General features: G+C 46.4%; 3 protein-coding genes across 5 annotated transcripts in view; 2 read left to right on the top strand and 1 right to left on the bottom strand.

Annotated features, from left to right (window-relative positions):
- The window catches only part of LOC140075536 (uncharacterized), a 53,583-nt gene extending 31,275 nt beyond the window's left edge, over nt 1–22,308 (top strand). The window contains exon 4 of the mRNA XM_072121616.1: nt 22,231–22,308. Within this exon, the coding sequence (XP_071977717.1) occupies nt 22,231–22,308 (78 nt within the window). The remainder of the gene's footprint in view (nt 1–22,230) is intronic.
- Nucleotides 1–27,083, top strand: part of LOC140075952 (uncharacterized) — a 364,396-nt gene that overhangs the window by 55,079 nt on the left and 282,234 nt on the right. The window lies entirely within an intron of this gene.
- The window catches only part of VIL1 (villin 1), a 79,555-nt gene continuing 76,667 nt past the window's right edge, over nt 24,196–27,083 (bottom strand). For all 3 annotated transcript variants that reach the window (XM_072122391.1, XM_072122390.1, XM_072122392.1), the window contains exon 20: nt 24,196–24,499. In XM_072122391.1, the coding sequence (XP_071978492.1) occupies nt 24,386–24,499 (114 nt within the window). In that variant the 3' untranslated portion in view covers nt 24,196–24,385. The remainder of the gene's footprint in view (nt 24,500–27,083) is intronic.

Here is a 27,083-nt window from a genome sequence, read left to right on the forward strand (position 1 = left end):
TACACTGGAAGATACGGTGACTACACTGGGAGATACGGTGACTACACTGGAAGATACGGTGACTACACTAGAAGACACGGTGACTACACTGAAAGACACGGTGACTACACTGAAAGATACGGTGACTACACTGGAAGATACAGGGACTACACTGGAAGATACAGGGACTACACTGGGAGTTTCGGTGACTAAACGGGAAGATACGGTGACTACAATCGGAGATTCGGTGACTACACTGGGAGATACAGGGACTACAATGGGAGATTCGGTGACTACACTGGAAGATACAGGGACTACACTGGAAGATACAGGGACTACACTGGATGATACAGTGACTACACTGGAAGATTCGGTGACTACACTGGGAGATACGGTGACTACACTGGAAGATACAGGGACTACACTGGAAGATACAGGGACTACACTGGAAGATACGGTGACTACACTGGAAGATACAGGGACTACACGGGAAGATCCGGTGACTACACTGGAAGATACGGCGACTACACTGGAAGATACAGGGACTACACGGGAAGATACGGTGACTACACTGGAAGATACGGTGACTACACTGGAAGATACAGGGACTACACTGGAAGATACGGTGACTACACTGGGAGATACGGTGACTACACTGGAAGATACGGTGACTACACTAGAAGACACGGTGACTACACTGAAAGATACGGTGACTACACTGGAAGATACAGGGACTACACTGGAAGATACAGGGACTACACTGGGAGTTTCGGTGACTAAACGGGAAGATACGGTGACTACAATCGGAGATTCGGTGACTACACTGGGAGATACAGGGACTACAATGGGAGATACGGGGACTACAATGGGAGATACGGGGACTACACTGGGAGATACGGTGACTACACGGGAAGATACGGTGACTACACTGGAAGATACGGTGACTACACTTGGAGATACGGGGACTACACTGGAAGATACGGTGACTACACTGGAAGACACGGTGACTACACTGGAAGACACGGTGACTACACTGGGAGATACAGGGACTACACTGGAAGACACGGTGACTACACTGAAAGATACGGTGACTACACTGGAAGATACAGGGACTACACTGGAAGATACGGTGACTACACTGGGAGTTTCGGTGACTACACGGGAAGATACGGTGACTACAATCGGAGATTCGGTGACTACACTGGGAGATACGGGGACTACAATGGGAGATACGGGGACTACACTGGGAGATACGGGGACTACACTGGAAGATACGGTGACTACACGGGAAGATTCGGTGACAACACTGGAAGATACGGGGACTACACTTGGAGATACGGGGACTACACTGGAAGATACAGGGACTACACTGGAAGATACGGGGACTACACTGGAAGATACGGGGACTACACTGGGAGATACGGGGACTACACTGGAAGATACGGTGACTACACTGGAAGATACGGGGACTACACTGGAAGATACGGTGACTACACTGGAAGATACAGGGACTACACTGGATGATACGGTGACTACACTGGAAGATACTGTGACTACACTGGAAGATACGGTGACTACACTGGAAGATTCGGTGACTACACTGGGAGATACGGTGACTACACGGGAAGATACGGGGACTACACTGGAAGAAACGGGGACTACACTGGGAGATACGGTGACTACACTGGAAGATACGGGGACTAAACTGGAAGATTCGGTGACTACACTGGAAGATACGGTGACTACACTGGGAGATTCGGTGACTACACGGGAAGATACGGTGACTACACGGGAAGATACGGTGACTACACGGGAAGATACGGTGACTGCACTGGAAGATTCGGTGACTACACGGGAAGATTCGGTGACTACACTGGAAGATACGGGGACTACACTCAGAGATTCGGTGACTACACTCGGAGATTCGGTGACTACACTCGGAGATTCGGTGACTACACTGGAATATTCGGTGACTACACTGGAAGAAACGGGGACTACACTGGGAGATACGGTGACTATACTGGAAGATACGGGGACTACACTGGAAGATTCGGTGACTACACTGGAAGATACGGTGACTACACTGGGAGATTCGGTGACTACACGGGAAGATACGGTGACTACACTGGAAGATACGGTGACTACACTGGGAGATTCGGTGACTACACGGGAAGATACGGTGACTACACTGGAAGATACGGTGACTACATGGGAAGATACGGTGACTACACGGGAAGATTTGGTGACTACACTGGAAGATACGGGGACTACACTGGGAGATACGGTGACTACACGGGAAGATACGGGGACTACACTGGAAGAAACGGGGACTACACTGGGAGATACGGTGACTACACTGAAAGGTACGGGGACTAAACTGGAAGATTCGGTGACTACACTGGAAGATACGGTGACTACACGGGAAGATACGGGGACTACACTGGAAGAAACGGGGACTACACTGGGAAATACGGTGACTACACTAGAAGATACGGTGACTACACTGGAAGATACGGTGACTACACGGGAAGATACGGGGACTACACTGGAAGAAACGGGGACTACACTGGGAGATACGGTGACTACACTGGAAGATACGGGGACTAAACTGGAAGATTCGGTGACTACACTGGAAGATACGGTGACTACACTGGGAGATTCGGTGACTACACGGGAAGATACGGTGACTACACGGGAAGATACGGTGACTACACGGGAAGATACGGTGACTACACTGGAAGATTTGGTGACTACACTGGAAGATTCGGTGACTACACTGGAAGATACGGGGACTACACTCAGAGATTCGGTGACTACACTCGGAGATTCGGTGACTACACTCGGAGATTCGGTAACTACACTGGAATATTCGGTGACTACACTGGAAGAAACAGGGACTACACTGGGAGATACGGTGACTATACTGGAAGATACGGGGACTACACTGGAAGATTCGGTGACTACACTGGAAGATACGGTGACTACACTGGGAGATTCGGTGACTACACTGGAAGATACGGTGACTACACTGGAAGATACGGTGACTACATGGGAAGATACGGTGACTACACGGGAAGATTTGGTGACTACACTGGAAGATACGGGGACTACACTCGGAGATTCGGTGACTACACTGGAAGATACGGTGACTACACTCGGAGTTTCGGTGACTACACTGGAAGATACGGTTACTACACTCGGAGATTCGGTGACTACACTGGAAGATATGGCGACTACACTAAAATATACGGTGACTACACTGGAAGATACGGGGACTTCACTGGAAGATACAGGGACTACACTGGAAGATACGGTGACTACACTCAGAGATTCGGTGACTACACTGGAAGATACGGTGACTACACTGGAAGATACGGTGACTAGACACGGAGATACGGTGACTACACGGGAAGATACGGTGACTACACGGGAAGATACGGTGACTACACGGGAAGATACGGTGACTACACGGGAAGATACGGTGACTACACGGGAAGATACGGTGACTACACTGGGAGATAAGAGGACTACACTGGAAGATACAGGGAATACACTGGGAGATTCGGTGACTACACTGGAATATTCGGTGACTACACTGGAAGAAACGGGGACTACACTGGGAGATACGGTGACTACACTGGAAGATACGGTGACTACACTGGGAGATTCGGTGACTACACTGGAAGATTCGGTGACTAAACTGGAAGATACGGTGACTACACTGGGAGATTCGGTGACTACACGGGAAGATACGGTGACTACACGGGAAGATACGGTGACTACACGAGAAGATTCGGTGACTACACTGGAAGATACGGTGACTACACTCGGAGATTCGGTGACTACACTGGAAGATACGGTGACTACACTCGGAGATACGGTGACTACACTGGAAGATACAGGGGCTACACTGGAAGATACGGTGACTACACTGGGAGATTCGGTGACTACACTGGAAGATACAGGGACTACACTGGAAGATACAGGGACTACACTGGATGATACAGTGACTACACTGGAAGATTCGGTGACTACACTGGGAGATACGGTGACTACACTGGAAGATACAGGGACTACACTGGAAGATACAGGGACTACACTGGAAGATACGGTGACTACACTGGAAGATACAGGGACTACACGGGAAGATACGGTGACTACACTGGAAGATACGGCGACTACACTGGAAGATACAGGGACTACACGGGAAGATACGGTGACTACACTGGAAGATACGGTGACTACACTGGAAGATACAGGGACTACACTGGAAGATACGGTGACTACACTGGGAGATACGGTGACTACACTGGAAGATACGGTGACTACACTAGAAGACACGGTGACTACACTGAAAGACACGGTGACTACACTGAAAGATACGGTGACTACACTGGAAGATACAGGGACTACACTGGAAGATACAGGGACTACACTGGGAGTTTCGGTGACTAAACGGGAAGATACGGTGACTACAATCGGAGATTCGGTGACTACACTGGGAGATACAGGGACTACAATGGGAGATTCGGTGACTACACTGGAAGATACAGGGACTACACTGGAAGATACAGGGACTACACTGGATGATACAGTGACTACACTGGAAGATTCGGTGACTACACTGGGAGATACGGTGACTACACTGGAAGATACAGGGACTACACTGGAAGATACAGGGACTACACTGGAAGATACGGTGACTACACTGGAAGATACAGGGACTACACGGGAAGATCCGGTGACTACACTGGAAGATACGGCGACTACACTGGAAGATACAGGGACTACACGGGAAGATACGGTGACTACACTGGAAGATACGGTGACTACACTGGAAGATACAGGGACTACACTGGAAGATACGGTGACTACACTGGGAGATACGGTGACTACACTGGAAGATACGGTGACTACACTAGAAGACACGGTGACTACACTGAAAGATACGGTGACTACACTGGAAGATACAGGGACTACACTGGAAGATACAGGGACTACACTGGGAGTTTCGGTGACTAAACGGGAAGATACGGTGACTACAATCGGAGATTCGGTGACTACACTGGGAGATACAGGGACTACAATGGGAGATACGGGGACTACAATGGGAGATACGGGGACTACACTGGGAGATACGGTGACTACACGGGAAGATACGGTGACTACACTGGAAGATACGGTGACTACACTTGGAGATACGGGGACTACACTGGAAGATACGGTGACTACACTGGAAGACACGGTGACTACACTGGAAGACACGGTGACTACACTGGGAGATACAGGGACTACACTGGAAGACACGGTGACTACACTGAAAGATACGGTGACTACACTGGAAGATACAGGGACTACACTGGAAGATACGGTGACTACACTGGGAGTTTCGGTGACTACACGGGAAGATACGGTGACTACAATCGGAGATTCGGTGACTACACTGGGAGATACGGGGACTACAATGGGAGATACGGGGACTACACTGGGAGATACGGGGACTACACTGGAAGATACGGTGACTACACGGGAAGATTCGGTGACAACACTGGAAGATACGGGGACTACACTTGGAGATACGGGGACTACACTGGAAGATACAGGGACTACACTGGAAGATACGGGGACTACACTGGAAGATACGGGGACTACACTGGGAGATACGGGGACTACACTGGAAGATACGGTGACTACACTGGAAGATACGGGGACTACACTGGAAGATACGGTGACTACACTGGAAGATACAGGGACTACACTGGATGATACGGTGACTACACTGGAAGATACTGTGACTACACTGGAAGATACGGTGACTACACTGGAAGATTCGGTGACTACACTGGGAGATACGGTGACTACACGGGAAGATACGGGGACTACACTGGAAGAAACGGGGACTACACTGGGAGATACGGTGACTACACTGGAAGATACGGGGACTAAACTGGAAGATTCGGTGACTACACTGGAAGATACGGTGACTACACTGGGAGATTCGGTGACTACACGGGAAGATACGGTGACTACACGGGAAGATACGGTGACTACACGGGAAGATACGGTGACTGCACTGGAAGATTCGGTGACTACACGGGAAGATTCGGTGACTACACTGGAAGATACGGGGACTACACTCAGAGATTCGGTGACTACACTCGGAGATTCGGTGACTACACTCGGAGATTCGGTGACTACACTGGAATATTCGGTGACTACACTGGAAGAAACGGGGACTACACTGGGAGATACGGTGACTATACTGGAAGATACGGGGACTACACTGGAAGATTCGGTGACTACACTGGAAGATACGGTGACTACACTGGGAGATTCGGTGACTACACGGGAAGATACGGTGACTACACTGGAAGATACGGTGACTACACTGGGAGATTCGGTGACTACACGGGAAGATACGGTGACTACACTGGAAGATACGGTGACTACATGGGAAGATACGGTGACTACACGGGAAGATTTGGTGACTACACTGGAAGATACGGGGACTACACTGGGAGATACGGTGACTACACGGGAAGATACGGGGACTACACTGGAAGAAACGGGGACTACACTGGGAGATACGGTGACTACACTGAAAGATACGGGGACTAAACTGGAAGATTCGGTGACTACACTGGAAGATACGGTGACTACACTGGGAGATTCGGTGACTACACGGGAAGATACGGTGACTACACGGGAAGATACGGTGACTACACGGGAAGATACGGTGACTACACTGGAAGATTCGGTGACTACACGGGAAGATTCGGTGACTACACTGGAAGATACGGGGACTACACTCAGAGATTCGGTGACTACACTCGGAGATTCGGTGACTACACTCGGAGATTCGGTGACTACACTGGAATATTCGGTGACTACACTGGAAGAAACGGGGACTACACTGGGAGATACGGTGACTATACTGGAAGATACGGGGACTACACTGGAAGATTCGGTGACTACACTGGAAGATACGGTGACTACACTGGGAGATTCGGTGACTACACGGGAAGATACGGTGACTACACTGGAAGATACGGTGACTACACTGGGAGATTCGGTGACTACACGGGAAGATACGGTGACTACACTGGAAGATACGGTGACTACATGGGAAGATACGGTGACTACACGGGAAGATTTGGTGACTACACTGGAAGATTCGGTGACTACACTGGAAGATACGGTGACTACACTCGGAGATTCGGTGACTACACTGGAAGATACGGTGACTACACTCGGAGATTCGGTGACTACACTGGAAGATATAGCGACTACACTAAAATATACGGTGACTACACTGGAAGATACGGGGACTACACTGGAAGATACAGGGACTACACTGGAAGATACGGTGACTACACTCAGAGATTCGGTGACTACACTGGAAGATACGGTGACTACACTGGAAGATACGGTGACTACACACGGAGATACGGTGACTACACGGGAAGATACGGTGACTACACGGGAAGATACGGTGACTACACGGGAAGATACGGTGACTACACTGGAAGATTCGGTGACTACACGGGAAGATTCGGTGACTACACTGGAAGATACGGGGACTACACTCAGAGATTCGGTGACTACACTCGGAGATTCGGTGACTACACTCGGAGATTCGGTGACTACACTGGAATATTCGGTGACTACACTGGAAGAAACGGGGACTACACTGGGAGATACGGTGACTATACTGGAAGATACGGGGACTACACTGGAAGTTTCGGTGACTACACTGGAAGATACGGTGACTACACTGGGAGATTCGGTGACTACACTGGAAGATACGGTGACTACACTGGAAGATACGGTGACTACATGGGAAGATACGGTGACTACACGGGAAGATTTGGTGACTACACTGGAAGATACGGGGACTACACTCGGAGATTCGGTGACTACACTGGAAGATACGGTGACTACACTCGGAGATTCGGTGACTACACTGGAAGATATAGCGACTACACTAAAATATACGGTGACTACACTGGAAGATACGGGGACTACACTGGAAGATACAGGAACTACACTGGAAGATACGGTGACTACACTCAGAGATTCGGTGACTACACTGGAAGATACGGTGACTACACTGGAAGATACGGTGACTACACACGGAGATACGGTGACTACACGGGAAGATACGGTGACTACACGGGAAGATACGGTGACTACACGGGAAGATACGGTGACTACACGGGAAGATACGGTGACTACACTGGAAGATACGGTGACTACACTGGGAGATAAGGGGACTACACTGGAAGATACAGGGAATACACTGGGAGATTCGGTGACTACACTGGAATATTCGGTGACTGCACTGGAAGAAACGGGGACTACACTGGGAGATACGGTGACTACACTGGAAGATACGGTGACTACACTGGGAGATTCGGTGACTACACTGGAAAATTCGGTGACTACACTGGAAGATACGGTGACTACACTGGGAGATTCGGTGACTACACTGGGAGATTCGGTGACTACACGGGAAGATACGGTGACTACACGGGAAGATACGGTGACTACACGGGAAGATTCGGTGACTACACTGGAAGATACGGTGACTACACTCGGAGATTCGGTGACTACACTGGAAGATACGGTGACTACACTCGGAGATACGGTGACTACACTGGAAGATAAAGGGACTACACTGGAAGATACGGTGACTACACTGGGAGATTCGGTGACTACACTGGGAGATACGGGGACTGCACTGGAAGATACAGGGACTACACTGGATGATACGGTGACTACACTAGAAGATTCGGTGACTACACTGGGAGATTCGGTGACTACACTGGAAGATACGGGGACTACACTCGGAGATTCGGTGACTACACTGGAAGATACGGCGACTACACTGGAAGATACGGGGACTACACTGGAAGATACAGGGACTACACTGGAAGATACGGTGACTACACTGGAAGATACGGTGACTACACTGGAAGATACGGTGACTACACGGGAAGATACGGTGACTACACTGGAATATACAGGGACTACACTGGGAGATTCGGTGACTACACTGGAAGATACGGGGACTACACTGGAAGATACGGTGTATACACTGGAAGATTCGGTGACTACACTGGGAGATTCGGTGACTACACTGGAAGATACGGGGACTACACTGGAAGATACGGTGACTACATTGGGAGTTTCGGTGACTACACTGGGAGATACGGTGACTACACTGGGAGATACGGTGACTACACTGGAAGATACAGGGACTACACTGGAAGATACAGGGACTACACTGGAAGATACGGTGACTACACTGGAAGATACAGGGACTACACGGGAAGATACGGTGACTACACTGGAAGATACGGCGACTACACTGGAAGATACAGGGACTACACGGGAAGATACGGTGACTACACTGGAAGATACGGTGACTACACTGGAAGATACAGGGACTACACTGGAAGATACGGTGACTACACTGGGAGATACGGTGACTACACTGGAAGATACGGTGACTACACTAGAAGACACGGTGACTACACTGGAAGACACGGTGACTACACTGAAAGATACGGTGACTACACTGGAAAATACAGGGACTACACTGGAAGATACAGGGACTACACTGGGAGTTTCGGTGACTAAACGGGAAGATACGGTGACTACAATCGGAGATTCGGTGACTACACTGGGAGATACGGGGACTACAATGGGAGATACGGGGACTACAATGGGAGATACGGGGACTACACTGGGAGATACGGTGACTACACGGGAAGATACGGTGACTACACTGGAAGATACGGTGACTACACTTGGAGATACGGGGACTACACTGGAAGATACGGTGACTACACTGGAAGACACGGTGACTACACTGGAAGACACGGTGACTACACTGGGAGATACAGGGACTACACTGGAAGACACGGTGACTACACTGAAAGATACGGTGACTACACTGGAAGATACAGGGACTACACTGGAAGATACGGTGACTACACTGGGAGTTTCGGTGACTACACGGGAAGATACGGTGACTACAATCGGAGATTCGGTGACTACACTGGGAGATACGGGGACTACAATGGGAGATACGGGGACTACAATGGGAGATACGGGGACTACACTGGGAGATACGGGGACTACACTGGAAGATACGGTGACTACACTGGAAGATTCGGTGACAACACTGGAAGATACGGGGACTACACTTGGAGATACGGGGACTACACTGGAAGATACAGGGACTACACTGGAAGATACGGGGACTACACTGGAAGATACGGGGACTACACTGGGAGATACGGGGACTACACTGGAAGATACGGTGACTACACTGGAAGATACGGGGACTACACTGGAAGATACGCTGACTACACTGGAAGATACAGGGACTACACTGGAAGATACGGGGACTACACTGGGAGATACGGGGACTACACTGGAAGATACGTTGACTACACTGGATGATACGGTGACTACACTGGAAGATACTGTGACTACACTGGAAGATACGGAGACTACACTGGAAGATACGGTGACTACACTGGAAGATACGGTGACTACACTGGAAGATACAGGGACTACACTGGAAGATACGGTGACTACACTGGGAGATACGGTGACTACACTGGAAGATACGGTGACTACACTAGAAGACACGGTGACTACACTGAAAGATACGGTGACTACACTGGAAGATACAGGGACTACACTGGAAGATACAGGGACTACACTGGGAGTTTCGGTGACTAAACGGGAAGATACGGTGACTACAATCGGAGATTCGGTGACTACACTGGGAGATACAGGGACTACAATGGGAGATACGGGGACTACAATGGGAGATACGGGGACTACACTGGGAGATACGGTGACTACACGGGAAGATACGGTGACTACACTGGAAGATACGGTGACTACACTTGGAGATACGGGGACTACACTGGAAGATACGGTGACTACACTGGAAGACACGGTGACTACACTGGAAGACACGGTGACTACACTGGGAGATACAGGGACTACACTGGAAGACACGGTGACTACACTGAAAGATACGGTGACTACACTGGAAGATACAGGGACTACACTGGAAGATACGGTGACTACACTGGGAGTTTCGGTGACTACACGGGAAGATACGGTGACTACAATCGGAGATTCGGTGACTACACTGGGAGATACGGGGACTACAATGGGAGATACGGGGACTACACTGGGAGATACGGGGACTACACTGGAAGATACGGTGACTACACGGGAAGATTCGGTGACAACACTGGAAGATACGGGGACTACACTTGGAGATACGGGGACTACACTGGAAGATACAGGGACTACACTGGAAGATACGGGGACTACACTGGAAGATACGGGGACTACACTGGGAGATACGGGGACTACACTGGAAGATACGGTGACTACACTGGAAGATACGGGGACTACACTGGAAGATACGGTGACTACACTGGAAGATACAGGGACTACACTGGATGATACGGTGACTACACTGGAAGATACTGTGACTACACTGGAAGATACGGTGACTACACTGGAAGATTCGGTGACTACACTGGGAGATACGGTGACTACACGGGAAGATACGGGGACTACACTGGAAGAAACGGGGACTACACTGGGAGATACGGTGACTACACTGGAAGATACGGGGACTAAACTGGAAGATTCGGTGACTACACTGGAAGATACGGTGACTACACTGGGAGATTCGGTGACTACACGGGAAGATACGGTGACTACACGGGAAGATACGGTGACTACACGGGAAGATACGGTGACTGCACTGGAAGATTCGGTGACTACACGGGAAGATTCGGTGACTACACTGGAAGATACGGGGACTACACTCAGAGATTCGGTGACTACACTCGGAGATTCGGTGACTACACTCGGAGATTCGGTGACTACACTGGAATATTCGGTGACTACACTGGAAGAAACGGGGACTACACTGGGAGATACGGTGACTATACTGGAAGATACGGGGACTACACTGGAAGATTCGGTGACTACACTGGAAGATACGGTGACTACACTGGGAGATTCGGTGACTACACGGGAAGATACGGTGACTACACTGGAAGATACGGTGACTACACTGGGAGATTCGGTGACTACACGGGAAGATACGGTGACTACACTGGAAGATACGGTGACTACATGGGAAGATACGGTGACTACACGGGAAGATTTGGTGACTACACTGGAAGATACGGGGACTACACTGGGAGATACGGTGACTACACGGGAAGATACGGGGACTACACTGGAAGAAACGGGGACTACACTGGGAGATACGGTGACTACACTGAAAGATACGGGGACTAAACTGGAAGATTCGGTGACTACACTGGAAGATACGGTGACTACACTGGGAGATTCGGTGACTACACGGGAAGATACGGTGACTACACGGGAAGATACGGTGACTACACGGGAAGATACGGTGACTACACTGGAAGATTCGGTGACTACACGGGAAGATTCGGTGACTACACTGGAAGATACGGGGACTACACTCAGAGATTCGGTGACTACACTCGGAGATTCGGTGACTACACTCGGAGATTCGGTGACTACACTGGAATATTCGGTGACTACACTGGAAGAAACGGGGACTACACTGGGAGATACGGTGACTATACTGGAAGATACGGGGACTACACTGGAAGATTCGGTGACTACACTGGAAGATACGGTGACTACACTGGGAGATTCGGTGACTACACGGGAAGATACGGTGACTACACTGGAAGATACGGTGACTACACTGGGAGATTCGGTGACTACACGGGAAGATACGGTGACTACACTGGAAGATACGGTGACTACATGGGAAGATACGGTGACTACACGGGAAGATTTGGTGACTACACTGGAAGATTCGGTGACTACACTGGAAGATACGGTGACTACACTCGGAGATTCGGTGACTACACTGGAAGATACGGTGACTACACTCGGAGATTCGGTGACTACACTGGAAGATATAGCGACTACACTAAAATATACGGTGACTACACTGGAAGATACGGGGACTACACTGGAAGATACAGGGACTACACTGGAAGATACGGTGACTACACTCAGAGATTCGGTGACTACACTGGAAGATACGGTGACTACACTGGAAGATACGGTGACTACACACGGAGATACGGTGACTACACGGGAAGATACGGTGACTACACGGGAAGATACGGTGACTACACGGGAAGATACGGTGACTACACTGGAAGATTCGGTGACTACACGGGAAGATTCGGTGACTACACTGGAAGATACGGGGACTACACTCAGAGATTCGGTGACTACACTCGGAGATTCGGTGACTACACTCGGAGATTCGGTGACTACACTGGAATATTCGGTGACTACACTGGAAGAAACGGGGACTACACTGGGAGATACGGTGACTATACTGGAAGATACGGGGACTACACTGGAAGTTTCGGTGACTACACTGGAAGATACGGTGACTACACTGGGAGATTCGGTGACTACACTGGAAGATACGGTGACTACACTGGAAGATACGGTGACTACATGGGAAGATACGGTGACTACACGGGAAGATTTGGTGACTACACTGGAAGATACGGGGACTACACTCGGAGATTCGGTGACTACACTGGAAGATACGGTGACTACACTCGGAGATTCGGTGACTACACTGGAAGATATAGCGACTACACTAAAATATACGGTGACTACACTGGAAGATACGGGGACTACACTGGAAGATACAGGAACTACACTGGAAGATACGGTGACTACACTCAGAGATTCGGTGACTACACTGGAAGATACGGTGACTACACTGGAAGATACGGTGACTACACACGGAGATACGGTGACTACACGGGAAGATACGGTGACTACACGGGAAGATACGGTGACTACACGGGAAGATACGGTGACTACACGGGAAGATACGGTGACTACACTGGAAGATACGGTGACTACACTGGGAGATAAGGGGACTACACTGGAAGATACAGGGAATACACTGGGAGATTCGGTGACTACACTGGAATATTCGGTGACTGCACTGGAAGAAACGGGGACTACACTGGGAGATACGGTGACTACACTGGAAGATACGGTGACTACACTGGGAGATTCGGTGACTACACTGGAAAATTCGGTGACTACACTGGAAGATACGGTGACTACACTGGGAGATTCGGTGACTACACGGGAAGATACGGTGACTACACGGGAAGATACGGTGACTACACGGGAAGATTCGGTGACTACACTGGAAGATACGGTGACTACACTCGGAGATTCGGTGACTACACTGGAAGATACGGTGACTACACTCGGAGATACGGTGACTACACTGGAAGATAAAGGGACTACACTGGAAGATACGGTGACTACACTGGAAGATACGGCGACTACACTGGAAGATACAGGGACTACACTGGAAGATACAGGGACTACACTGGAAGATACGGTGACTACACTGGAAGATACGGTGACTACACTGGAAGATACGGTGACTACACTCGGAGATTCGGTGACTACACTGGAAGATACGGTGACTACACTCGGAGATACGGTGACTACACTGGAAGATAAAGGGACTACACTGGAAGATACGGTGACTACACTGGGAGATTCGGTGACTACACTGGAAGATACAGGGACTACACTGGATGATACGGTGACTACACTAGAAGATTCGGTGACTACACTGGGAGATTCGGTGACTACACTGGAAGATACGGGGACTACACTCGGAGATTCGGTGACTACACTGGAAGATACGGCGACTACACTGGAAGATACGGGGACTACACTGGAAGATACAGGGACTACACTGGAAGATACGGTGACTACACTGGAAGATACGGTGACTACACTGGAAGATACGGTGACTACACGGGAAGATACGGTGACTACACTGGAATATACAGGGACTACACTGGGAGATTCGGTGACTACACTGGAAGATACGGGGACTACACTGGAAGATACGGTGTATACACTGGAAGATTCGGTGACTACACTGGGAGATTCGGTGACTACACTGGAAGATACGGGGACTACACTGGAAGATACGGTGACTACATTGGGAGTTTCGGTGACTACACTGGGAGATACGGTGACTACACTGGGAGATACGGTGACTACACTGGAAGATACAGGGACTACACTGGAAGATACAGGGACTACACTGGAAGATACGGTGACTACACTGGAAGATACAGGGACTACACGGGAAGATACGGTGACTACACTGGAAGATACGGCGACTACACTGGAAGATACAGGGACTACACGGGAAGATACGGTGACTACACTGGAAGATACGGTGACTACACTGGAAGATACAGGGACTACACTGGAAGATACGGTGACTACACTGGGAGATACGGTGACTACACTGGAAGATACGGTGACTACACTAGAAGACACGGTGACTACACTGGAAGACACGGTGACTACACTGAAAGATACGGTGACTACACTGGAAAATACAGGGACTACACTGGAAGATACAGGGACTACACTGGGAGTTTCGGTGACTAAACGGGAAGATACGGTGACTACAATCGGAGATTCGGTGACTACACTGGGAGATACGGGGACTACAATGGGAGATACGGGGACTACAATGGGAGATACGGGGACTACACTGGGAGATACGGTGACTACACGGGAAGATACGGTGACTACACTGGAAGATACGGTGACTACACTTGGAGATACGGGGACTACACTGGAAGATACGGTGACTACACTGGAAGACACGGTGACTACACTGGAAGACACGGTGACTACACTGGGAGATACAGGGACTACACTGGAAGACACGGTGACTACACTGAAAGATACGGTGACTACACTGGAAGATACAGGGACTACACTGGAAGATACGGTGACTACACTGGGAGTTTCGGTGACTACACGGGAAGATACGGTGACTACAATCGGAGATTCGGTGACTACACTGGGAGATACGGGGACTACAATGGGAGATACGGGGACTACAATGGGAGATACGGGGACTACACTGGGAGATACGGGGACTACACTGGAAGATACGGTGACTACACTGGAAGATTCGGTGACAACACTGGAAGATACGGGGACTACACTTGGAGATACGGGGACTACACTGGAAGATACAGGGACTACACTGGAAGATACGGGGACTACACTGGAAGATACGGGGACTACACTGGGAGATACGGGGACTACACTGGAAGATACGGTGACTACACTGGAAGATACGGGGACTACACTGGAAGATACGCTGACTACACTGGAAGATACAGGGACTACACTGGAAGATACGGGGACTACACTGGGAGATACGGGGACTACACTGGAAGATACGTTGACTACACTGGATGATACGGTGACTACACTGGAAGATACTGTGACTACACTGGAAGATACGGTGACTACACTGGAAGATACGGTGACTACACTGGAAGATTCGGTGACTACACTGGAAGATACAGGGACTACACTGGAAGATACGGGGACTACACTGGAAGATACGGTGACTACACTGGAAGATACGGGGACTACACTGGAAGATACGGGGACTACACTGGGAGATACGGGGACTACACTGGGAGATACGGGGACTACACTGGAAGATACGGTGACTACACTGGATGATACGGTGACTACACTGGAAGATACTGTGACTACACTGGAAGATTCGGTGACTACACTGGAAGATACAGGGACTACACTGGAAGATACGGGGACTACACTGGGAGATACGGGGACTACACTGGAAGATACGGTGACTACACTGGATGATACGGTGACTACACTGGAAGATACGGGGACTACACTGGAAGATACGGTGACTACACTGGAAGATACAGGGACTACACTGGAAGATACGGGGACTACACTGGGAGATACGGGGACTACACTGGAAGATACGGTGACTACACTGGATGATACGGTGACTACACTGGAAGATACTGTGACTACACTGGAAGATACGGTGACTACACGGGAAGATACGGTGACTACACTGGAAGATTCGGTGACTACACTGGGAGATACAGGGACTACACTGGGAGATACGGTGACTACACTGGAAGATACGGTGACTACACTGGAAGATACGGTGACTACACTGGAAGATTCGGTGACTACACTGGAAGATACTGTGACTACACTGGAAGATACGGGGACTACACTTGGAGATACGGGGACTACACTGGAAGATACTGTGACTACACTGGAGGATACGGGGACTACACTGGAAGATACGGTGACTACACTGGAAGATACGGTGACTACACTCGGAGATTCGGTGAAGAGGCTGGAATATATAATAAAGACCTGGAAGAAATAGTGAAGACACAGCGAGATAACTTGAAGTAACTGGAAGATATGGACCAGACAAAGCAAGATGTAAAAGCGATAATGATGAAGCTAAAGGCTGATGTAGTAACTGGCCAACATGGAGGATCCACAGGCCCATATGGTGGACTTGTTTACACATCTGTACAATGTAAGAGGAACAATGTTATTTATGAAACTTATTGGATAACTGCATTGTCCCTGCCACCATCCAAAAATGTAGTTATATAGGAATATAAAAATCTAAACAATATATAAAAAACAGGATAGTACAGAATGTTAAACCCTGCGACACTTGGTATATGTCTAAACCAATTCACAGAATATGTGTCACCCAGAAACAGTAAACAAAGAGTTAATAAAACTCCAGAATTTATCCATTTATATCCAGGTATATATTCCCAAAGTGTAGGAGCATCTAAATGAAGAGAGGGGGGGGGGGCAGTAATATTTGTGGCCCGTAGGGTGGGGGTCAAGCAATGGGACCTACACATACGGAAACACTGAGCAGAATACAAGATGTCTGCCTGATAGTAATGAAAGTGTAAATAATAGAAATTGGCATGAATTTTGGAGGCAGGAGCCTATAACGTATATATATATATATTAACCCTCACCGCTCCAATTACCGGATTGTATCAGGTTAAAGCGGGCGCGGTGAGCCGGTTACCGGCGGGGTTAAGTGAGTCATCGGCTCATTGAGGTGAGCCGGCTCCCGTCGTTCATGAACAAGAGCCGACGCGTTCACCACCGACACATCACTAATTCCAGGTTCATCATCAGATGTCATGTGATGTCTAATCTCACCAGAACTGGAGGAAAAATGTCCGCCGCCTCAGGGAGTGGGTCACCAATGTTATATTACACTAATACCACCTATACCTATATCATCTTCTACTTCAACTATGGGAGGATTTTTACCACAGAAATCATAATCACCATGGGGATTTATGTAGCCGTCACTTGTCCTCATGCGTGTTTTGGCTACCAGACATGGCGGATATGTAGGATAATTAATACCACAAGATCGTGTAGTATCTGCTCCTAGTTACCTCATGTACTGCAGACATCGATATATCATGTAATCAGCAAGGGTCTCCTCATGAATCTGGTACATGTTATATTATACATGGCAGACATGCCTAATATATTATATATTGTATCTTCTCCAGCCCCAAGTTCCTGAATTTGGGCTGTGAGCTTCCTTTACCAGACTGCACCCAACCAGCGAGCTCTGACATTGGCACATAGGACCTCTCAGCCTGTTATTTGCTGCATTGAAGTCTTGGAATAAAGAGACTTTAAGTCTTGTCTCCACATGTGATCCCTGGCTGCCGCTAACATCACGGGTCTCCCCTCTAGGGGATCCCTACCACAAGCATATACTGGGAGTGCCCAAGGGGAAAACCTCTCATCTTAATTGCAATTCCTTGCTGGCCCTGTCCGGTGTGGACGAGGCGAGTTCCACCTGTACTGAGCGACCATGACAAGTCTAGTGCTGGGCTAAAGCCACCCAGGTACCAGGAGACTCCAGCTGCCCATGCAGATAAAGGTCAGGCCCTGTTGGGCGGATGTTGCAGATGGATAATAATAATATATTTGATAATACAGGATATGATGCAGCGCGTGCTCAGGCATGTGCCGTCTATATAAAACGCTTGCATGTAAAATATGTAAATTCTGCAATTTAAGCTAAAAATGGTTTCATTTATGATTTTGCCAGATTCTTCATTATTTTTAGAAAAGCAAAAGTAAAATGCTTTGAAGCGGGATAATTACTTCTGCAATTTTGCTGCAATCATCAATTTTGCAGAAGACAATACAAAAATATGGATATAAATATCTAGATAAGAAATCCATTTTCTCTCACGCCTGTATCTAGAGCTGCAGTGGTTACATAGAGTAGTAGGAGACTGTATATATCTTACAGCAGTATAAACAATTATTATCCCTGTTTTTCCATTGCTAAGATAATGGGGGGCGTGGCCGCCGGACAACACAATGGATTCGGACTAACCGCAGAATTTAAAAAAAAGAATTGTGACACAAGATCAGCACTTACATGCACCGGAAAGGTGAACCCCGGGGACCTCAGCACAGCAGCGACACCTGCTGGATATCAGGTGCACGACCTTAGTGAATCCCAGCAGAACCCGAATCCTTGTCGGAGAATGCAGCGCTGGATCGCGACTGGACCGGGTAAGTAAATCTGCCCCAATGTCTTAGCGGGACGGTTCCATGAAAGTCACTTATCCTCTTTTCAGATTAAGATACCCCTAGAGATTGGGGGAGAGCAAGGAACGCTGATTGGTGCTGGCCATTTCCAGGAAAAGCCGGCCTCTCCCAGCATTCCCTGCCGGATCTTTGTGCTTGTATTGTTGCCCCGTGCCTGTATATGGATTTCCCATAGTGACCCAGGACCTGTTCCTATGTCCGCTCCTTCGCTGTCAGCCCTGACTTTCTGCTCTGCCTCTGACGTTGATCCCGTGCCGCCTGCCTTGACCTCCTGCCTGTCCCCAACCACGAACCTGCCTTCCATTTTGTACCTAGCCTTGGCTGCCACCGCGGACAAGTCACACCTATGGAGCGACCTGGTGGCACATCTTGCGTGTGGCTAGAAATGTTTGTTTGGGTGGCTTTCTTTCACCCCCCAGGTCCGCACTGACCAGTTTATTACGCAAAGTGGGGGATTTTTTATTACAAATTAACTGACCCTCTTGGAACTCTTCAATTTCGGGGTAGGCTTCCCGGATTATAGCCCAATGTTTTATCACAGTGTTATCTATATTATACGTCAGTGGATGGTATTGTCGTACAAAGGGTAATCTATTTGTCATTCCTTGGATTTATTGTTGCAGAGTTGTTCTTTGCCTCTATTAACACCTTTGCTGGGTATCCCCGTTCTTTAAACTTCCTTTGCATCTCAGTGACTCTTTCCTCACATTGGGGCAGATTTACTCACCCAGAGCCGCCGCGATCCCCGTGGTGCGTTCTCCGACGTGGATGAAGTCCGGCGTGATTTTTCAAGATTGTGCGTCCATTTGCCTGCGTCCATTCGCAGGAGTTCACCTTCTTCTTCCCGGTGCATGTGAGTGCATTGTCTTGCGACTCAATTTGAATTGTAAATCCTGGCCTTAGTCAGAATCAGTCGGGTTGTCAGTCGGCGCACCCCCCGATTTGTGTCGCATGCGAGTCGGCGTGATTGCGCCAAAATCTGATCACATGCACAAATCGGAAATAGTCAGGAAACCCGATGGAAATGTGCTGTGCGGACCCTTAGTAAATATGCCCCATTGTGCTGTATTGGAGTCTATTCTGCGTACCCTTTGAAATTGTGACTTAGGGGTGTGCACTGGGGTGGTGTAGGATGGCAAAAGGCCTGTATATGACAAGAGCAGCCATAATTTCTGAGATATGGAGGGAAATTCAATTTAAAATAATACACAGAGCATATAGAGCTTTTAACGTAGATAAAACGACCAGAAAGCATGTCCAAAATGTAAGCAAATTAAAGCAAACATCACCCACTGTTTATGGACTTGTCCTTCCATAAACAGTTACTGGACTGGACGTTACAAAAAAACTTAAAATAGGCCCCTGGTTATTCCTAATTCACTATGATAAGGAAACAAACATCTCCAAAAAGATTCATATGAAATTATCAGCAGCCAAAAAATTGCTATTTTAATACAGTGGATACAAAAAGAGGCCCCTACGATAGAACGGGCTGATAAACTATATGAACAATGGGAAGAGATTGAATCGAAACAAATTTAAAATATAGATCCATCCATGAGGAACGCTAGATCGGTGCTGTAGTGGTTAGGAAAGGGGGGGGGAAATTAGGAGAATTAGGACAAGATATATATGTATATTGTATGTTGTACTTGTTGTACCCCATAGTTATCATGATAATGTGACTTTAGAAGTTAAGTAATAAAATGTATAAAAATAAATAAATAAAGGGATGTGCACCACTAAAGTGTCTTAGACTATTCCTGTCCGTTTCTTTCCTATACAAGTCTGAGGACAAACTGCTATCCACAATGTTAATAATAATACGGCTATCCAGGAAGCCAACCTCGTTCTGATCATATGTAGCTGTGAATTTCAGTCCATACTGCTTTCAGGTATGTAAAAAAAAAAAAAAAAAATTGGAGGGTGTCGAGTGGCCCCTCCCATACCATCATCAATAAATCTTTTCCACACCTTCATAGGGTTCCTGTATTGTGCATGTATGTATTTGCATATGGGGGGGCACATTCGACCCCATAGCTGCCCCCCTTATTCTGTATGTAAAAGTCCTCCTGAAACATGAAAAATGAGTGCACTAAGTGCATCAAGAATAAACACTTTGGGGGTCATTTACTAAGGGCCCGAATTGCTATGTTTCCTTGGGTTTCCCGAAAATTACCGATTTGCGCCGAATTGCCCCGGGTTTTTGGCGCACGTGATTGGATTGTGGCACATCGGCGCCGGCATGCATGCGACGGAAATCGGGGACGTGGCCATCGGAAAACCCTGACGGATTCGGAAAAAACCTCAGAATTTTTTTTTGTGTCGCTTGACACGCACTTACCTGCACCCAGGATAGGATAGTGAACTTCAGTGAACTCCGACGGACTTCAGCGCAGCAGCGACACCTGGTGGACATCGGGCGCACAACCTTAGTGAATGGCCGGAAGACCCGAAACAGCGTCGGAGAACGCGCCGCTGGATCGCGAATGGACCGGGTAAGTAAATGTGCCCCATTGTTCCAATAACCACTCCATAGCTGTTATTCCCTTGCAATGCTCAATGGAGGTGTATAAACGTGTTACATCAATAGTAACTCGCCGAGGAGCATCAAGAAGTTCAGTCAAACCTTATATTGTATTCAAGAAATCGCTGGTATCTAACAGGAACCAAGGCGTCTTTTTAGGAAGCGAGGTCAACAGTTTTTCCAGTGTTTATGGCTAATGGGGATAATACTGAACCCACTGATGCCCCGATGGGCCTACCCTGGGGGTCCCCAAGTGTTTCATGAATCTTTGGCAAGATATAGAACAGTGGAGTCACTGGTGACTCCTGCTGAAGAAATCTGCCAAGTTTTTCATCCATAGTATTATTTAAAGTGATTTTTTTCTCACCAAATCTGCAATATATTTCTGTATTTGTCCCGTAGGATTTTGCTTCTGTTTCTAATATGTATCATTACAGGCAGTCCCCGGGTTACATACAGGGTAGGTTCTGTAGGTTTGTTCTTAAGTTGAGTTTGTATATAAGTCGGAACTGTATATTTTATCATTGTAACCCCAGCCAACATTTTTTTGGTCTCTGTGACAATTGAATTTTAATAAATGTTGGATTCTCATAAGAACCAGGAGTAACAATAAATCTTCATTACAGACGCCTGTGATAACTGTTACAGCTGATTATTGTAATCTAAGGCTAAGGTACAGGAAATTACCAACATCCAGGGGTCCGTTTGTAACTTGGGGTCGTCTGTAAGTCGGGTGTTCTTAAGTAGGGGACCGTCTGTATCTGACAATTGGAGCAGTATCTCTTTTTTATAGGCAATGTGGTCCATAAGTACTATGGATCGGCCGTAGTATCTGCAGACAAAGGCGGATCCATAGTAATCCTAGAGGAGGCGATGGCGAAACGTATGTCGGGTACAATTACTTCTCTCGAAACTCTTTATACCATGCGACGCCCGGGTGGGTAAAGTTACTATTTACATCACATATGCAGTTTTTTTTTTTTTTTACTTGGATATTTACTTTGTGTCTTTGTGGATTTCATTGTGTGTTTTAGTTTTTTTTGATTGCCATATTGTTGTATAAACAAAGATTGGAATAATTTCTTATAATACTGGAGTCACAGATTATGGTCGATAATAACTTAGTCCCATATAATTGTATTGGTATTCACATAAACATCACTGCTATCTGTCATTGAATGTAATGATCCTCGCTGACTAAGCCGCGCCCAATTTTCTCGTCACTGTTTATATGCATTGAGATTTGTGCAAAACAGCTAAAACGGAGGCTCGCACCCATTTTTTTGGCAAAACATATTATTCACTGAAGATGTCGCCAACCTGGGGAAGGCGAATTATACATCATGGCAAAGGAGCCTCTATAAGGGGGCGGGGCTTACATAAAAGGGCTGAATACATTGTATAATAATATTTGGTGATGGTTATTGAATAAAGTGGATAATTAAATGTTTCTTTGTCATTATATGACTAATATAAATATACTAGCTGTATACTAGCTGTATACTAGCTGTAGCTCGTGGCGTTGCCCGGGATAGTAAATAACTTTTCTTAGCTTTAACAATATAGAATGGGTTCACAAAAATATTTTCTGTGTATCTATACCTCTGACTGTCTCTCTGTCTCTTTACGACTTTCTCTGTCTCCGACTGTCTCTGTTTCTGTCTCTAACTGTCGCTGACTGGTTTTCTCTTACTGTCTGTCTCTGTCTTTGTCGCTGTCACTTACTGTCTCTGTTTATCTGACTACGTCTGTCTCTGTCTGTCTCCGACTGTCTGTGTTTATCTGACCATGTCTGTCTGTCTCTGACTGTCACTGTCTGTTACTTTGACTATCTCTTTATATATTTATATAGCCCATAGTAACTAATCACAGTTCAGAGCCCATATTAATGACCCGTGGCAAAACAGCAACCAATCAGGGCTCAGCTTCCAACTGTCACAGCAGCAGCGGACAAAGGCTCCAGTATATAAATGGATTTTGGCTTAAAATCTAGTCTATGACGTTCCCTGTGTCACAGGCTCTGCAAAATTTGGTGATTGTAAATGCGATGGTGCAGATTCCTTTAATGGACACATACACGCACATTTATTTATAAGATTTTTATTTTTGTTTTTTTTCCCTAAAAACACTGAATTCCTCAGAACTTGGTTTTATCTGCTTACTGTGCCCCCAGGATACAGCGACATCTCATTCACTTGTCTTCTTTTGGACGGAGTAGAGAAGACAAAGCTGTTTATTGGGATAAAAGTAAAGAAAAAAAATAATATAGAATATTCAGAAGAGTCCATTTGTTTTCTTGAGATTCTGTCTCTTCCACTCGGGCAACGCCTGGAAATCCTCCCGAGACATCCCGAATATAGCCGAGAAATCTGCAGCATTCAGATACTCCTGGAACACAGAACAGAAGTCACTGAGCTACAAACTTACAGGAGAGGGATAGAGGCTGTATTATAGTAGTTATATTCCTGTACATAGGGGGCAGTATTATAGTAGTTATATTCCTGTACATAGGGGGCAGTATTATAGTAGTTATATTCTTGTACATAGGGGGCAGTATTATAGTAGTTATATTCCTGTACATAGGGGGCAGTATTATAGTAGTTATATTCTTGTACATAGGGGGCAGTATTATAGTAGTTATATTCTTGTACATAGGGGGCAGTATTATAGTAGTTATATTCCTGTACATAGGGGGCAGTATTATAGTAGTTATATCCTTGTACATAGGGGGCAGTATTATAGTAGTTATATTCTTGTACATAGGGGCAGTATTATAGTAGTTATATTCCTGTACATAGGGGGCAGTATTATAGTAGTTATATTCCTGTACATAGGGGGCAGTATTATAGTAGTTATATTCTTGTACATAGGGGGCAGTATTATAGTAGTTATATTCTTGTACATAGGGGCAGTATTATAGTAGTTATATTCCTGTACATAGGGGGCAGTATTATAGTAGTTATATTCCTGTACATAGGGGGCAGTATTATAGTAGTTATATTCTTGTACATAGGGGGCAGTATTATAGTAGTTATATTCCTGTACATAGGGGGCAGTATTATAGTAGTTATATTCCTGTACATAGGGGGCAGTATTATAGTAGTTATATTCCTGTACATAGGGGGGAGTATTATAGTAGTTATATTCTTGTACATAGGGGGCAGTATTATAGTAGTTATATTCCTGTACATAGGGGGGAGTATTATAGTAGTTATATTCCTGTACATGGGGGGCAGTATTATAGTAGTTATATTCTTGTACATAGGGGGCAGTATTATAGTAGTAATATCCCTGTATATAGGGGGCAGTATTATAGTAGTTATATTATTGTACATAGGGGGCAGTATTATAGTAGTTATATTCTTGTACATAGGGGGCAGTATTATAGTAGTTATATTCCTGTACATAGGGGGCAGTATTATAGTAGTTATATTCCTGTACATAGGGGGCAGTATTATAGTAGTTATATTCCTGTACATAGGGGGCAGTATTATAGTAGTTATATTCCTGTACATAGGGGGCAGTATTATAGTAGTTATATTCTTGTACATAGGGGCAGTATTATAGTAGTTATATTCTTGTACATAGTGGGTGGTATTATAGTAGTTATATTCCTGTACATAGGGGCAGTATTATAGTAGTTATATTCTTGTACATAGGGGGCAGTATTATAGTAGTTATATTCCTGTACATAGGGGGCAGTATTATAGCAGTTATATTCCTGTACATAGGAGGCAGTATTATAGTAGTTATATTCCTGTACATAGCGGGCAGTATTATAGTAGTTATATTCCTGTACATAGGTGGCAGTATTATAGTAGTTATATTCCTGTACATAGGAGGCAGTATTGTAGTAGTTATATTCTTGTACATAGGGGGCAGTATTATAGTAGTTATATTCTTGTACATAGGGGGCAGTATTATAGTAGTTATATTCCTGTACATAGGAGGCAGTATTGTAGTAGTTATATTCTTGTACATAGGGGGCAGTATTATAGTAGTTATATTCCTGTACATATCGGGGCAGTATTATAGTAGTTATATTCCTGTACATAGGAGCAGTATTATAGTAGTTATATTCCTGTACATAGGGGGCAGTATTATAGTAGTTATATTCTTGTACATAGGAGGCAGTATTATAGTAGTTATATTCCTGTACATAGGGGGCAGTATTATAGTAGTAATATTCCTGTACATAGGGGGCAGTATTATAGTAGTTATATTCCTGTACATAGGGGGCAGTATTATAGTAGTTATATTCCTATACATAGGGGGCAGTATTATAGTAGTTATATTCCTGTACATAGGGAGCAGTATTATAGTAGTTATATTCTTGTACATAGGGGGCAGTATTATAGTAGTTATATTCCTGTACATAGGGGCAGTATTATAGTAGTTATATTCCTGTACATAGGGGCAGTATTATAGTAGTTATATTCCTGTACATAGGGGGCAGTATTATAGTAGTTATATTCTTGTACATAGGGGGCAGTATTATAGTAGTTATATTCTTGTACATAGGGGGCAGTATTATAGTAGTTATATTCCTGTACATAGGGGGCAGTATTATAGTAGTTATATTCCTGTACATAGGGGGGAGTATTATAGTAGTTATATTCCTGTACATAGGGGGGAGTATTATAGTAGTTATATTCCTGTACATGGGGGGCAGTATTATAGTAGTTATATTCTTGTACATAGGGGGCAGTATTATAGTAGTAATATCCCTGTATATAGGGGGCAGTATTATAGTAGTTATATTATTGTACATAGGGGGCAGTATTATAGTAGTTATATTCTTGTACATAGTGGGCAGTATTATAGTAGTTATATTCCTGTACATAGGGGGCAGTATTATAGTAGTTATATTCCTGTACATAGGGGGCAGTATTATAGTAGTTATATTCTTGTACATAGGGGGCAGTATTATAGTAGTTATATTCCTGTACATAGGAGGCAGTATTGTAGTAGT

This window comes from Engystomops pustulosus, chromosome 8 (assembly GCF_040894005.1).
Source record: "Engystomops pustulosus chromosome 8, aEngPut4.maternal, whole genome shotgun sequence".
In the NCBI taxonomy this organism is placed as follows: Eukaryota; Metazoa; Chordata; class Amphibia; order Anura; family Leptodactylidae; genus Engystomops; species Engystomops pustulosus.